Source organism: Hippichthys cyanospilos, chromosome 5 (genome assembly GCF_059441005.1).
Source record: "Hippichthys cyanospilos isolate Australia breed blue-spotted pipefish chromosome 5, RoL_Hcya_1.0, whole genome shotgun sequence".
Lineage (NCBI taxonomy): Eukaryota > Metazoa > Chordata > Actinopteri > Syngnathiformes > Syngnathidae > Hippichthys > Hippichthys cyanospilos.
The window spans coordinates 9,389,293-9,406,864 of record NC_142373.1 but is presented as its reverse complement, the minus strand read 5'-3'; the positions used below and the strand labels follow the sequence as shown (position 1 = coordinate 9,406,864).

Here is a 17,572-nt window from a genome sequence, read left to right as displayed (position 1 = left end):
AAAAAAAAACAAAACAAAAGACTTAAAACATGTCATCGGCGTCTGATTTATTCAACTTTAGACCCTTTCAAACTTCATTTGGATTGGTCCACCAAAAAAGAATCAACTTAAAGTGTCCTCTTTTGGATGATAGAAATCTGTTATCAAAAAGAAATAACATCATCATGAATGAATATTTTTCCACAAAAAAAATCAATAGAAAATGTCAGACCTGTTGTCAAAAAAGAAATGGTGTTCACAAAAATTAATCATTAATTATTGGTAAATATTCATCCACAAATAATAATCTAAAATAAAGTGTCAGACCTGTTCGCAAAAAGAAATAATTATGAATAAATATTTGCCCACGGAAAAATATTCAACATGAAGTGCCCTGTTTTGGGATTACAGTATAGAGATCGCTTCAATAAATCATTAACCTTATTATTAAGAAATATTTGTCCCCCCCAAATATAATCAACATAAAGTGTCAGACATCTTCTGAAAAAGAAATAATTATTTGTGCAATGAAAAAAATCAAACCTTTGGGATCGAGGTCATTAACTTGACAGGTAACGAGAGGCGGCACATGACAAGTTGGGTTGATTTATATTTTCCTAAAACATAAACACATCAATGGGCAATTAGGAGGTACAATTCACCTACAATTCAGATTTTTGGGACTGTGGGGGGGAAACCGGAGTACCTGAAGATCCACACGGGCACAGGGAGAATTGCAAACTCCACGCAGGAAGGCTGGAGATGGACCTCTGAACTGTTTTACTCCTGCATCTGTGAGGCCAGAAAATAAATAAAAGAATCACTACAAGCGGCATTTCAAAAGGGTGAGGGGCTTCTTTTTAAATTTTGTTTACAGTTGAACTCTTTTGTCCGCAATCCAGCGAGTGACAAAAACGGTCATTACAGTTTTGCTCAAAGAACAAATCATTTGCTAGCCTAAGATATTTGAGCAGTCATGAGATGGGGAAAAAATAGCTACAGCGCATCATTATTTGCCGAATCGAGTGAAGACATTTGGCGGTGAAACTCCTCTGCTGGCTAAAGGTCTGCTTTTACACAGCGCACTACATTCTCATTAGCGCTAATAGGATGTCAAAATAAAAGTTCTTGTCTAAGCTCTCAGAGAAAGCTCGAGCCATGGTTGGCTATTGCAAATTTCAACTGGAGATAATTACTGGAGTATAACAAAACTTTTTTTTTTTATGTTGTCTTAATGTAGAGCATCATATCCTTATAAGGCAAGCAAGCAAAGTTGGAACCTATCCAAATTTAATTCATGTTGTTTTGGACTTGGGGCAACTTAATCTTTCCTCTTATCCAAGAGGAAAGGGAAGGTCAATATAAAACATTTTGCCTTAAAACGTTAAGAATGCCCTGTTATGTTGACAACAAAATTCAATAATTTAGCTTTTGGTTTCTATGGATTCACAAAGTTATTTTTCTAATTCGCATGTTGCGAAATGATTTGCAATAGAATTTGATAATAAATAGCCGTGAGTGTAACGCTAGCACCATCTACTGCTTCATAAGAGAACCACAAATATTTCCACAAACGACAACGATCTATTGCCTTCATGTAAATTGATTCATAAAATAATTTCAGTGCCCCGCGTGTGGACGTAAACACCAGCAGCCGCCCAAGTTGATAACTTCTTTTTCATAAATAAACCCGGGCATGAATAATGAATGCCTGATCGGTATAGTTGTCATTCTTCAATTTGACCAAAGGGTGGCAGTGTGTTGCAAGAAAAACTTCACTGCCGAAATAGGAGGAAACGTTTTGTGACAATAAGAGCCGAAAATAAAAGAAACCTGCATTTACAAAGATACTAGATCCGTTTGACACTGTCAAAGGCAAATGTTACTATTTTAATAATATGTTTAATTTCTGTGATGTAGAACTACAGTGTATCAGATTGAGAGTTGTTAGTTATTGTAGTGAAGTAAAATTACACAATTACCAAAAGAAATTCAGCTACATAACATGAAGTAATCACTTAGGGTTTTTTTTTTTTTTTTAATTAAGAGTATATTAATTGGAACAGGGTATAAGATGTGCACTTTTTTTTTTAATTTGTTCTGCCCTCACTAGTCGAAGCACAGCATTCTGATTATAATTTTTATGTGGAAAATTAGCGTTTTGACAGGTTTCATGAAATCCATTGTAATGCTTTTTATTGCTGCTTTTTAGTATTTTTTTTCAAATTGAGAGCAAAGTAATTGGAACGGGAAATAAGTTGTGTTTTCACTACTCACCTATTTTTTATGTTTTATGTGCCCCCACTAGTCTAAACATAGCATTCTGAGTAACTCTTTGGAAAAGGAAAGCTCTCGAGGGCCAGCATATTTAGCATTTTCACTCATCTTTCAAGTTCGACAGACTATCGTGTGCTATGTCTATGTGAATATGGGCGGTATCATATGAAAGATTGATTTCCATTCCTTACTTCAAATTGCATGTAGGTATGACAATGTGTTATCACTACAGTGCTCAATTGGCTTATATTAGGTAAGCATTAGTAAAGGGTGTCAGCTTCCCTCTATAAAAAACCTGATTAGATTTTTATTATTGTTATTATTATTTTAAAAGACCATGCACTGAAAGAGGTAATACGGTGTTTGTGTTAAATGAACAAAGCCGCAAAATCCATTTGTTTTTATCCATCTCAAGACCATTTTCCCACTTGCTGTCAACTGAGTGACATGACAGTTGCTCCAATCATGACTCAGTTTATGAATGTCACATGACCAAACTCATGTCATTTTCAGTTGATGGATAAAAACAAATATACATTTCTGCTTAATTCATGTTCCATAAATGCAACATTAATCAGAACGTTGCATTTGGACTAGTGGGTCTGAGTCGTACATATTGTACAGAAAATGATTGGGTACCCAAGCGATAAATCGTACATCTAGTTATTTATTCATTTGATCAATCGATGAGCTGGCGATTAATCGCCGCCCCATCACGTAAGTACACACGGTAAGCATCCGTTCTTTGTTACCCCCCCTCCCCAAAAAAAGCTCTGCGGCTGATTCCTAGCGTTTGCCCTCTGATTGGCCGGAGCGAGTCACGTTGTGCCGGGAGCCCGTCGGTCTGATGCCGCACCATTGTTCCCCGGCAGCCGGAAGGAAGGCTGCTGCCGCTGCTGTTGCGAAAGCCGGCGAAGCCTCGCGGTCCCCCCCCTCCCGATCCCCGCCCCGGCTTGAATGATCCCGGCGCCCACCGCAGCGGAGGCCGGGCGCGCATGGAGCACGCGGCGAGACGCTGCATGGAAGTGAGGGAGGGGCGCTGATTTCATTGACATGAATGGTGAGATCGTTAGCCTTTAAGTGACTTCTATATCGACTTGCACGATTAGCACCGGGCTGGATATTTGTCCTGAAATCCACGTTTTCTTTGTCTTGCCTGAACTGTGCACAATAGATGTGTCTGCCCCCCCCCCCCCTTCCCTAATTATAGAGGTAGTGCACATGTGTGCCACCCTGACTACATCTTGACAATTGACTGGTGCAAGGCCAGCTTCCCAAAGTGAGTCTGGATCCCTGCAGAGTCCACTGCAGTACAGGAAGTCTACCCCCCCCCCCCCCCCTTCCATCTTCCCTTATTATCTCCATTATTACCGCCAAAGTTTCCTAGCATGATTTCCTCTTTATCCCAGTGTCTTACATCAGGTTGCAGGAGCTGCCTTATGTTATGCAACCTGCTGCAGAAGCTGATTTTTTTTTTTTCGCTCTCCATCCACAGGACAGAAGCAAGAGGCTGCAGCGTAATATCGTTTTTCTAAAAAGGTAAGCTGGCGTGGTTATGGGCTTGAATTGGTGATTACATGGAAATCAACTGTTGCTACGCCGCCTCAAAAGAGTGCTAACGCGACGTGATGCGATGTTGATGCAGTGTAAAGTCAACACAGACATCTGCGCCGGTCTCGCTGGATTAGACCACAGAGACGCCTCTGATATCACCCTCATTAAAAAGACCAGTCTTTAGAATATTTATCGCGAGGTTGATACGCGGGGCGCGTTGTGAATCGAACATCGGCGACACGAAAACGTTTCTCGCCTTTTTTAAAGGACAAGGGGGTGTTTATGATCAAGATGCTCATTTGAAATGATTACAGTAGCGCTGGAAAGTTTGGAAACACCATTTTTTTAACGTATTGGATCGAAAACGCACAGCTGCGAATCATCACGTTTCCACTGTAGTGGACATTTGTTTTTAGTCTATATCTTTTGACGTATTGGATCTGTGCTCAATATATGCAGTATACTTAGAAATCACATTATTTTTTCCTAAAAAATTAAAAATATATGCATCTGAGTATTGTTATAATGTCTGTCTACACGTGTTGCTTCCCCTTTTGTGTTCAAACATCCTATAGACTGTACTTGGAGAGGTCACTAATCAGTTAGTTGCAGTATAAGTTTTTCATAGAACATAAAGAATATATGCTTCTGAGGATTCTTATATTCTACGTCTACATGTGTTGCTTCCCCATTTGTGTTCAGGCATCCCATATCCTCCTTTGACTCATTGGATCAACCGTCAGCTTTTTAAAAAAATTAAGGCTTTTAGGTGAGCTTTATAGTGCAGAAAATACAGTCATTTAAAAGCAAATATGACCTTTATTCTGCTGAAAATAGCTAATGAAGTAATGTATCCACTTAATATAACATTCTTAGAATATGTTAATGAGTTATATCATGCAATTAGGGTTATATATAAATATACACCGCAGCCTACTTTTTTAAACCAACAAGCTTCTTTTGTACTTTGAACAAAAAAAAGAAGATAATGGCTACTGTTTCTGTCTGTGGCATTAAGTGCTGAAAGGTCATTTGTGTGTGTTTGGGTTGCTACTTGTGGTTTGTTGAGGACTTCAATATAATTGCACACCTACACACTTTAGGCTTCTAAAATTAGTCAGAGGTAAAACTAGCTCCTGAATAGAAAATCTGAATGTTTTTTTAAGCTGTGTCTGCGGGGGAAAAAAATACAGATGATGAAATCTGTTTCTTGAATCTCAAAGTACCTTGACCTTACATTTTTATTTCACTATCATTTGATGTTATTTGAATATGGACAGAGGGTAGATTCTAACAGCATAGACAACTGAAAACCACGCCATCACCTCTTTTATAGCTAATGCTACAAATCCCAAAAAAGAACATTTAAAACAAGCCAAAGTCACATTTGAGGTAACGTATTTAAAAAAAACATGTCAAATGCGAGGCCACCTTTTCCAATCAAGGATGTGCCACTTATCAGAAGCTACAGAAGTTAGCTAATGCTAATATGTCCAGCCAATAAAAACCCCTGCAGTTCTGCTTACCTTTTGGCTTTGACATGATAGCAGAAATGTTGCCGCTGCGGTGGATGTGAATGCACAGCGTCTCAGATGTCTTCAGAGAGAAAAACGATTTATTTGGTTAGTTTCATTTTGGATGGGTGGCCCCTCGGACAAAAGCAATTATATAGTCAATTTTCCACATTTTGTCCACCTTACAGAACTTTGACATGGAAAAAAATCTACTTATGGTAATTCTACATCATAATTAGAATGTATGTTTGACTCCAAAATGTATTAACAGATGGCTGAAGTTTAGTGACGGTTGTCAATTAAATTTACACAGGAAATATGAATTGAAAATTTGAACATATGGATCTTTGATAAATTGCTTAAATGAAAGCCATAACCTAGATTAGAAATAAATAAAGACTCCTTGGTCATGTTTTCATCGTGTTAACAGCGGTTATCTTCTCACCATGTCGGAAATGTTTTTATTTCAAACTTATTTTTCAAACTGCTGGGTTATAGCGACGTCATATCTTCAATACTGACTGAACATGTTAAGAAACAAGAGCAACATATTTTCGACACAACACCGACACACTCTGATTGCTAGAATACTGCACCACCAAGACAGTCACATGCTTGATGTGTTTACTAGTGGAGGGTGCCCCCTGATGTCGAGTAAAACAGAAGTTCAAACTCAAAATCAACATTTCAATGACGTCTTCTTCTGTCTCCTTTTGTTTAATGGGAGCTCGCCTCCTGGTGGCCAGTAAAAGAAAAAAATGCATTTAAGGCGCACTGGATTATAAGACAAAATCGTATCCATTTTTTGGACAATTTTTTCCACATTCTCTGTTAGCCATATGGCTAAATGTGTCATGTCATTTCAAACTTTGACATGATGTCACCATCTGGGTGAAATTTTAGCATCCCTCGCGCCTTGGATGTAAAGAAGGATATAGCACAAGTTTTAAATGCTACAATTAGTTTCTACAACATCTATCATTACGCCACTTTAAAAAAAAAATCACAATTGAGTTAATCTTGTATTTTTCAAATAACGATTAATTCGATGAATTGTCCAGCCTATTTGAAATCACAGCAGCGCACATGAGTTGACAACGCATTTCAACGTTCACTAATCAACACGTGACAAAATACAGTGAATGAAATCGAACCCCAATTAAGAAGAGCGTATTCTGCAACGAGTGTTTTTACATCTATTAAAAAAAAAAAGCCCAAACAATTCCCATTCACACCATGACAGAGGTTATATATAAATGATAAGGCTTGTCTGCGGAACGCGAAGCTCCCGAATCCCCACAAGCCTTCCCGGCCCCGCGCGCGAGATGAAAGCATCCCCGTCTCGGTGAAATGCTTTGGCAGCTCCGTTTCTGCCAGCGAGCCTGCTTTTTGTGAACTTTGCGATAACATGGGAAAATACAGTCATAAATAAGAAATAGACGCATGAATAATGGAGGCGCGCGTTGTGATTGACGTGATGGCTGAGGGTTCCTGATTAGGGCTGCATGTGCTTGCGAGTGGAATTAGAGCAACAACAAAAAAAAAAACGCGAGAACTGAGCGCTTTTCACGCTAGGTGCCTCGTTTGGACGCCAGGTGAAATTTGGGGATTCAAAGCCACGGTGGTCTTATTTATTTTATTTTTTTTTTTTGGCGTACATGCGTCCTCCTTTTTTTTTTCTAAGTAGAGGAAGAACAGATCAATGGTTCCCAGCACTGTGCAAGGTAGCAGCAAGGAGGGAGGGGAGGGAGGGAGGCTGCATGCGGCTCCCTTGTCCGTGAGTGCTGAGCAGCAAGCACACTTGCGCCCGCGCATCACCCCCCCCCCCCCCCCCCCATCTCTTTTTTTTTTTTTTTCACGTGTGCAGAGCAGATCTGTCTGCAGCCTCGGGCGAGTGCAAGTTAACAAATGTACAGCGAGCATGTGAAGTCTCATTTGCATAAATCCGTAGAAGACAGCGCATTTCCATAACTGGAATCCTTTGTGTGTAATTGCCGAATGGAGATGTGGTTTTGCAGAGGGAGATTGATGCCCGCGACATGTGACAACTTGGCGTTTTTTTTTTTGTTTTTTTTTTTGTGGTCACGCTATGACGTTTGGTCGTTATCGCGGATCGGAGATAAAACGCTACATGTATTTTGTCAGGTGGTGTTCTGTATGACATGGCAAATGATGTCAATCACTACCATTGACGGGTATGGACGTCAAGATACGTTTTTACTGGCTGCCATTGACTAAGTTAAAACTTACCTTTCCTTCGTGTATTCTTTTTCTTTCTTCTTTCCTTCCCTCCTTTCTTTTGCTTTCCCCCTCCTCTTTCGATCCTTTTCACCCTCACTCCCACCAGTCTCTCCTCCTTCCTTTATTCTTTCTCCTCTCTCTCATTTCACTCTCTTCCACTCCCCCTTCCTTCCTTCTACTTTCTACACGCTCCCTCTTTTTCTCCCTCCCTTCCACCATTCCTTCTTTCCTCCACTCTCTTTTTCTTTCTTCCTTCTCCCCTCCCTCCTTTCTCTCTCTTCCACTGCCCCTTCCTTCCCTCTTTCCATCCTTCTTTCTACCCTCTCCCTCACTTCCCGCCCTCTCTCTTTCTCCCTCCTTTCTTTCTCCCTCTTCCACAATCCATTCCTTCCCCCTCTCCCTTTCTTCCTTCTTTCCTCCCTTCTCTGCTCCCTCCTTTCTCTCTCTCTTCCACTCTCCCTTCCCTCCATCTCTTTTCATCTTTCTCCTTTCTATTCGCTCCCTCCTTTCTTCCTTCCTCACCCTTTCTCGTTCTTCTCTCTGCCCCCTTCCTTCCTCCTTTTCTTCACCCCCACTTTCCCTCCCTCCCCTCTCTCTTCCTTCCTTTTTTTCCACCTCTCCCTGCTTCCTCTCTCCTTCCTTTCTCTCTCTCATTCCCATCCTCTCCTATCTTTCTTAAGTCTCCCTTCCAGCTTCCCTCTCTCACCCCCCCTTTGCCTCTCTCTCTCTTTCCCTCTCTTTCCGTCTTCCTTCCTTCCGGCTATTTTGTCAAAGGCGGTCGCCTGAAAATGACATCAGAGTCGAGCGGGACCTAGGTAACAACCAATCGCGGCTCGCCAGTTTTCTGCGTTAGGTCACGTGACTTCATCGCTCAAGGATTTGGACGGTTTTTAATTCGACAAATTCTCAAATGATCGTCAAAAACAGGTCGTCAATTAATCGGATGACCGATTAATCATCAAAGCTCATGTTTGCATTGTATCTTTAAAAGGTTGCATGTCAGGTCATTGTTATCTGAAAGCACCGCTGGAAACCAACTCAGAGGGCATAAATAAGGCGCTATTCCTCGATGGGATGTTAATTTATGCAAATGAGGACTAACTGACCTCTCACTAACACCCGTGCCATTTATTTTAAGAACGCGCCTGGACAAAACAGCATTGATGAATATGTGAGCAGTGTGTGTGTTTTGAGCGGAGGGGGGTCCTACACTTACATCATCTGTTGCCGCATAATCATCCCGGCCTCAGAGGAGTCCAGCTGAGACCTAGTCTTCTCTCTCTCGCTTTATCCCTCTTGATCAGTTTCCCCGCCGCACTCTCTCTCTCCATCGGTTCTTCCGAGGCCGCCTTTTACGGCCCGGCGCGGCACAGGTGATGGATGAGGTCCAACGGAACCCCGAGCCGGGCTGAGCGGCGCCGGCTCTTTTGTGGTTTCGAGGTTTTCGCTTCAAGGCGTCGCAATTCTATCAGCCAGTTCCGCTGGGATGCGCCCTCGGTTTCTTTGGGTGTGAGGGAATGAAAAAGTGTGAGACATTTAAAAAAAAAAAAAGATCTGCTGTTGTGGGTCTCTGTGTAAAAACATGGTGTTTATAATATGGAATGGCAGAGTTTGATGTTAGGGGTGTTGATTTGCACAGTAACTTACAAAACAGCCTTCTTACACAAACGTGTTTAAATCTTATTAGTTTTATAAACTAATTAGATCATAATAAAGATAAAAGATAAAGATCAAAATGCTGATTCTGATTAGCAATGTAATATTTGTAAACTAAAAAATGAATAATTTATGACCTATAAATGTTTTTTCCGTAAATATTCTGTAAATAATATTAGGCTTTACCCGGGATTTTAGAGGCACACAAATCAATATAATAAAAATAAAACGATCATCAATCACTACCCAATAAAAGGATGGAAAAATATGTCTACAAGTATTTATTTTGTTTATCGTCAGAGGTTTGTCTAAAGAAGTGTCTAAAAAAGGCTGGTACTTAATGAATAATTAATTACTTGAGTACTTAATGTGCCTAATGTAATCAATTACTTTTGTCCCTTAAGTAATTATTTACTTTAATACTTATTTACCTAAAAAACAAATACTGTGGCACTTAACTACGAAAGTAATTGACTATTTTAGAAATGAACTGTTTTGAGTAATTAATTATTTTAGTAGTTACAGTAATTACCTCAAGTAATTAATTACATGATTATTTATTATTTTAGAGCTACTTTTAGCCAAATGCTTGAATAAAATTGAAAGGAATTTAAAATAAAGCCAAGCGTGTAAATACAGGCCACCATTTGTCCGATTTGGATCACGAGGACATTTTAAGGTTGTCCTGAAAGGTGGACCAGGCCTTAGCGTCACCCTTCAGTGTTTTAATTGTGGCTGTCAGTTCACCTGTTTCCCGGTTCGACATTAAACGCGTGTTGAAGCTAAGCTCTTTTGATGCTGCCTACTTTAGCCAGCGCGGGCGGGCACTCCAGGTCAAATGCTCCCTGACAAGTCGCCACAATGCCGCCGCGATGGTTTGTTGCCATGAATGGGGAAAATATTTCCTCTAAAGACGTTCCCGTTAAAAGATGCTGCGCACAACCCCTGGAGCCACGAAAGTCCGTCGGGAGCATGTTTTCGAAGTTGAGCCGGTCTTTTGCTGACAACAGAAAACTCAGGACGTACCGTACTTAACAAATGCCTTTCGACGAACCGTCGACAAGAAAGTTCTCAGCATTGTGAAATGCTTTAACGCTGTTTAAGCATTTATTTGATTTCTTTGATATAGTGCTGATCGGCCATGTACTTGTATGCTCTTTTCTTTCCTTTGAAGACAATTTAGTGGGCATTTTTCCCCACTCCAGACAAGCATTGATTTACTAGAACTGTTACTAAATAAGCAAACGTATGCACACTACACATAATTTTCCCTAATTTTTCTGGAAAACCCCCGCGACAGGTGAATTCCGCAAAGTATGACACTGCTCATACATAAAGTGTATAAAATGTCAGTGCCAAGGACGAGAATTATCGTCTTTTTCACAAAATTCTCTTTTTTTATGGAGGGTAGCTGACACCCTTGACTAAAGCTTACCTAATATAAGCCAATTGAGCACTGTAGTGATAACTTTGACCATTAGGTGGCAGTGTTTCCACTTACAACACAGCTGTTACCTACATCAATTCAAACTGAAGGATGGAAATCAAGCTGTCATATGGCAGCACCCATATTTACATATTCTGCCGGCCTTGAAATATGAGTGAAAATGCTAAATGTGCTTTCTTTTTCTGAAGCTTGCCACTAAAAGCGTTCACCTTGATCTCCTAACGGTAGTACTGTTTTTGTAAATGTGAAATAAATAAACTAAATTTGTAAATACATAATAGAGATATAATTACTGAATTTATTTTAACTATATTAATATTAAATAAATGCAAACATATAAATAAGTAAATAAATTATGATTTTACAATCTGTTGGGATTGAATGTAGCTGTCCTTTTTTTTTTTTTGACATAGTGTTATTGAATTCCTGATTTCCATCTTGGAAATGTGAATTTATGGACTCATGAGCCAGAAATTGTGACGCTATGCCCACGTTTTTTTCACCTTTTTTTTTTCTTCTTAGGGGGAACTGGAACAGATTAATGGTGTTTTCACTGATTTTAATGGGAATGCTAATGCGGTTATTGAACCGATTAACAGAGGTGGGCAGTCCGTTCCTGAAAGACGCCCGTTTTGTCGTCAGACCAACAAATGACAGAATATGAAATTAAAAAAATACGGATTACGAATCTCAGTAGTGGATTTTTAATCCACAGCTGTAATGGATGGACGTTCCGTCAGAGGTATCTCAGTCCCACACTTTGTCTGACGGACTGACGATTACAATTTTCAGTGTGACAAAAAATGGCGGACCGAAAACGACAGAAATGGGGGCGGGGCGCTGCCGACTGTTGGACCAGCAAAAAAATATAAGTTGCACACCTCTGCGAATTAAACTTATTTCCCCAGGGCACCACTGTATTTAGCATTAAAACCATCTTTCATTTAAAAAAAAAAAAAAAAAAAAGCTGGTATGGAGTGGGTTTCAAGTGCTCCTCATCTGCTTGTAGGGAGAGCATTGCAATCATGTTTTGGAATGCACCTTTTATCCAGCGCAGTGGGAGGTGGCCAACTATTTTGCATATGACCTCGATATTATTATGACTACACGCGCACATTTATTCTAGGAGCTCGTTTGCAAACGATTGCCATCTTCAGTCGATGGTTTTTAGGGAAGGAAATATAGGTCAGCGCATGGAGAAAGCAAATGCGTGGCATCGTTCCAGCGTTTGCATCTTATGTAATAGAACAGAATATAAATGCGATACTCAGACAGACAGACATGCACAAGGTGCCTTCCAGGGACAAATTGAAGAGAAATTGACCAGACAAGCGGAGAATAGTAGGTTAGGATTTGATATATGTTTGGTTGCGGGAGCAAAACATTAATTATTCACACTCTGGATGCAGAAGTGGGCATTTTGTCATTTACAGTGCATTTCAAGAACCTCCGTTCTGTCGCCGTCGGTCTGTCGTTTTAGGGAGTTTACTCAGTAGTCCTTCTTTCCAAATTGTAATTGCACTTCAGTCATCACATCGTCAAAGCCTGCCCCTGACCCACAAAAAACAAGAAAATAACAACTGAAACTCTGATCATCCTTAAACAAAAGTTAAAGCTAAACCTTACAGTTTTGTTTTCAATTAATCGTCCTAATAAGGTAAGCAAACTTGACAAAACACACTAAACCCACGACACAGTGCCTAGCGTGAGTGCAACGACAAAGTCTGCCCCCCCCCCCCCCCAAAAAAAAAAACACCTTGGCCAAGAAAATAACAACCAAACCTGTGACCATCCTTAAATAAAAGCCAAAGTTTACCCATACAATCGTCTTTTCAAATACACAACCATCCTAATAAGTTAGGCAAGCTTATGACAAAACACATAACCCACAACAAGATGCCTAGTGTGCATGCAACAACATGCAAGCTGTACACTGGTTTAATGTACTCCATATCTAACTTGGATTTCCTAGCTAAAAGTGAATCAGAGAGATCGTAACTTTGTGATATCCCATTGTTTACTAGAATACTGGCACCTCCCAGGCATCTCAGAATGCAACTGTGTGCAAGCGATTTATTCATTCAAACAAAAACAAAATTCACTTAATACTCAATTCTAAGCATTGCTTTTTTTTTTACTCTAGACCTGTACAATGAATGTGTTGAGCTAAATTGTGTGATATATGCATTTCAGTTCATGACCAAGTATGACCGATTCATAGCGCAAACAATGGCTACCCAGCCATGCTCAGCTATATCAAGGAGGAAAAATTATTGCCCAATGAAATATATTAAAAACACTTTCTCTTTTAATGTTAGCTGCTGCATAATGAAGCTATTCCTGCCTATTTTGCCTGTGTTTACACTTCCATGCTCCCCAGGAAATTGCAGTTTAAACAATTCTCAGAAATGTGGACGTTTTTACTAGGTGAGGTGGCGGATGACACAGGTGGTAACGATTACAACAATAAACTAAAATAACGGACAAAATATACTGTTTAATTAGGCTTAGTTTGTCGTTTTTAGAATGATCTTGTCGTTCGGTGTCGGTAACTGCCTACCTATCTAATCTATTTTGAAGGACGCTAACAGCACCTGTAGAAAACATAGATAAAACATTTGGTTTCCAACTGTTCGGATGATAGTGATATTGAACAGAAATACATTTCCATTGATTCAGCAAGAGCAAATCCCTGTTGCCCCACGCCAGAATTCAATAATGACAAGTAGCGTAATGATTATTATATGATGTGCGTCATATTGTTTCGACACGCGCTCACTGGGAATTTCCTGAGCTGATATAAATACTATTTTCTATATGGAATTCCCATTGAAAGAAAAACAAAAGAATCTGAGTATATTGCTCACAAAAGGCAAGGATACAGTTGTATGAAAGAGTCGGTGTTGATTTACGTCAAGCGGTAAACAACAGCGAGCTTCTTCGTATTTTTTGCCTGCTGCACTTCTCTCATTAGCCCGACTTGCTCTTTGCTCTTTGTGATGCAGTCGTGTAATCTTGGAGCGCTCAGCGGTGCGCTTCCTCTGGCCTCCTTTTCAAACTGCATATTTAAAGGCAGCCGGGTGGCGGGGGGCATTGATGAAAAAAAAAAAAAAAATAATAATAAACCTTGACTAATATACTGCTATGAAATACATGATATGGCCAAAAATATTGTCCTCAGAAGACTTTTCCACAGATCTTGGTGTGTTTGTGGTAGTTGGTAAATGGGCCTATCACATTGTGAAGAATAATGAATAAGAAGAAAGCAAGAAAAAAACACATTAGGGAGCAGAAATTTCACCCTGATGGTGACAAGATGTCAAAGTTCAAAATGGCACAACCACTTAGTTATTAAATCACCAGGAATGTGACACCCATTGACTAAAATACTGCGAGAATGATGTGGAAGAAAATGAACTGAAAATGACCCCAAAACTGTCAAAAAACTGCATAAAGGCAAAGAAAAATCTATTGTGGTATTATATGAGTATTTCATGAAATGAACGGCAATTTTCTATTCTTCTAATTAGTGATTTAAAATAACCACCGTATTTTCAGGACTATAAGCCGGACCATCAAAAATTGAGCAAAACAGTTTTTGTCACGGATAAGATGCATAGCATCAGATATTTACGCAGAAAAATGGTTATGGTTTTGAATTTGTACGCAACTTTTTTTTAATTGCTCACTTACAGCAACAGTATCAACATATAAACACAAACTTTTTACTCGAGCTCCTTCATTTTATACGTAATTTAAATATTTTTAATATTACACCTTTAAACCTCTTTTTGAATACAGTCATTGATTCACATATTTTTAGCTCGATTTCATAGTCGTCCCACGAATTGACACATATTTGTTTTACTGCTGGATAGCAAAAAAAAAAAAAACCTGCACATTAGCCGCACTGGACTATAAGCCGCAGGGTTCAAATCGTGAGAAAAAAGTTGCGGCTTATAGTCCAAAAAATCCGCTGCTCCAAGAATACCATGGCGAATACCAGCAGGTATTGTCCGTGCCCATCCCGAGTAATTCTAGTACATTTTAATTTGTATTTTAGTGCCGTTTTTCACTAAAAAAAAACACATTACAAGAATTGCTGCTGTTTTTCAAGAGTCTGGAACAAATGAAAGGTGTTTGCCTCCGTACAATAAACAGCTGAAAGGCGTCTCCTTGTTATGCAGTCTCCTCTTTATCGTTTAATCCATTAATTTATTTCATCATTACATTTTCAAAGTTCCTTAGAAATTGCACAAAATTGCTGTTTTTAACGTATACAAAGCCCGGGATAGTTAATCGTCCTGGACGCAGCAAATATCTGCACATTAGTCGCACATCCGCTAACCGCGAAGCAGCAGCATCTGGGCTTAGCTTCGGATCCCTTTCCTAACATGAGTCTTTGTTGATGGGTCCAGCTGCGACTTGACTGTTTGTCTACTCTGGGCGCTCCCGCGGCGTGCTCTCTGGCCTCGGCGGGCAGCTGTTTTCTGATAAAAAGCACTAAAAGCTCACTACCTGCGGCACATCAAAACCTCACGGTTAGCGGCCGCCTCGTGAGCACCGTGCTCACGGAATTTAGCCATTAAAGAGCCAGACGCTTCCCCGGGGAGGAAGACGGACCCAAAGCAGAGATAATGAGAGCCAATATTGGTTTTTAATCACGGTGCCGTTATCGACGTTAGCGGACACGCCATTAACCACCTGTAGTAACCTTGGGGGCTTTACAACAGGAATCAAAGCAAAATAGGACTTGTTAAATGGAATATCGTTAACGTCGTTGCTTTGAACTCTTTCAGTGGCGCCGACGGGAAACCTCGGCTTTGAAAATACTTAAGTTGAGCGCCGATGACGGGAATTCTCGTCAGATGAGCTTTTTTGACGTTATTTTTGAAAATGATTGACCGTATTTTTCACACTATATCAACATCCTGTCAACGGACAGAACATGCCTGCATGTTTAGCACCAACATATTTATAGAAAATGGATCGATTTTTGTTTCGCCAACAGAATACGGGAGTTAAACAGCAGTTCAAATTCATAATCAATATTTCCATAGCGTCATCTTCTGCCTCCTTTTGTTTAATTGATTGATTGTTTTGGTTCATCATTACAGCTTTTATTGCTCTATGACTGTTTAGTTTTGTTTGATTGCCTACTTTATTATTTGCTCGATTGTGGAACGTAGTCTGCTCGGGGAAGCGAACAGAATACAAATGGCATTGCATATTGCATATGGCAATAAAACACTCGAGCCTTGAATAAATAGTATTACACAGTTTAAAAAAAGGCAGTTTTTAAGGTCAAATACTTGGTTGCCAGAAAAGTACCGTTAAATTACGGTTACACATTTTCCTCATTCGTTTTCAAAAACGTTTATATAAGTTTCTTTTTTTGGAGTCCAGAAATTCAATACAAGGTATCTATTGATATTTTTTTTTTCATTTGTTGTATCATTCGGCAGTTTGCAAATGGCCGGGCCATCCGTCGGTACTGACAAATTGCCTACCTCTGATTAATTCAACCCATTCACTCCCAAAAAATGTTCTTAGATTTTTAGATGTCCAGAAATTCAATACGAGGTATCTATCGACATGCATTTTTTCATTTACTGTATGACAAAAATGGTTATGAACTTAATTACAGGCAAAATATTACTCTTGAAAATGAGTAAGTTTAACGTCCTTATAAGTGAGATTTTTTTGGGGCCTTTACGTTGTCGTGCGTATATTCCTATCGAATGTTGTCTTGATTTCAAACCCCTTCCCCTCCCCATCTCGCCCAAATACACCTCCTCATTCGTTTCTCTGACATTCCCCCGGCACCCCCATACCTCTGCCTCCTGCATCCCCCCCCACCACTGCTAGCCCCTACCCACATGCCCTCCCTTTCCCCATCTACCATGTCGGTAAAAATATCTGCAGACAGCAGGAGAGGAGGCTCTCTCTCTCACGCTCTCTCTCTCGCTCGCCCGCCCGCTCTCTCTCTCCCTCTCCCTCCACTGCTGGCAGACAATCCACCCATGTGACTTCTCAGGCTGACTGTGCCTCAGCTCCATTCAAGCTCCTTGCCTACCAGCCGGCTGCCGCTAATGAGCCTTTGTGTGGCGGGGAGAGCAACACTATGACAAAGAGGCGTCTAAAGTGTGAAAGATCGTCTTCTCGCTTCTCGTAATAAAGCATACAGTATCGACAGTCTCATCTCTCAGGCTGCATCCCCCCTCTCTTTGTCTCTCTTTTTTTTTTTTTTTTTTTTTTAACACCATGCCTGATGGACCTCTGGGGCCGCCGCAAGTCAGCGGACCGAGACAAAAATAGGAAGCTCTTCATCCATCATGTGCGAATTGCCGCATTAATGATTGCGTAGCGATCCTGCCGTGAGAAGAGGTGAAAGGAGTCAGAGCCCGCCAGTGGATGCAGGTCAGTGGTCCCCGCGAGGGCCGGCCGGCCGGCGCCGGAGGGAGTTGCCGTGATGCAGCATGCATTTTTCCTGTTGTCATCTCTTTGCGATTCACCAAGAGAATAGGAATGCGTGCGTACTATCAACGAGAGAGGCTTGATTTGAGGCTAGGAGAGGCTGTTGCATTGTTTTTGTCATCTCAATTTCTGCGGTGTAGCGAGAGGGAGACGAGTACCAACAGTTTGTCATTTTCAGCACGGGCTCAAGTGCTGTAGATTCATATCTGTGTGTTGTGTACTCTTATTAATCTAAATACATACAGTTTGATTGTGTGTGTGTGTAGATTAACCCTTGTGAAGTATTTTTTTTTTTACAATACTTTGATCTTGACATCAAACGCATTTCGCACCAAAAAGAATGGTTTGAGAGAAGATACTCGGGAGCTGAAATTTCACCCACATGCTGACAACATGTCCTCACAGCATGACCGCTTAGTTGCTGAAA

General features: G+C 40.4%; 1 protein-coding gene across 4 annotated transcripts in view; it reads left to right on the top strand.

Annotated features, from left to right (window-relative positions):
• The first annotated feature begins 3,133 nt into the window (after positions 1-3,133).
• csrnp3 (cysteine-serine-rich nuclear protein 3) overlaps positions 3,134-17,572 on the top strand; it is a 27,334-nt gene continuing 12,895 nt past the window's right edge. For 2 of the 4 annotated variants that reach the window (XR_015865526.1, XM_088414237.1), the window contains exon 1: positions 16,703-17,088. Coding sequence is in view for 1 of the 4 variants with exons in the window: in XM_088414237.1 (XP_088270363.1) it covers positions 17,083-17,088 (6 nt within the window). In the remaining 3 variants the exon portion in view is untranslated. Of the gene's footprint in view, positions 3,317-3,735; positions 3,796-16,702; positions 17,089-17,572 lie in introns of those variants that run through there. The other 2 variants (XM_088414238.1, XM_088414239.1) reach the window with 2 other exon arrangements.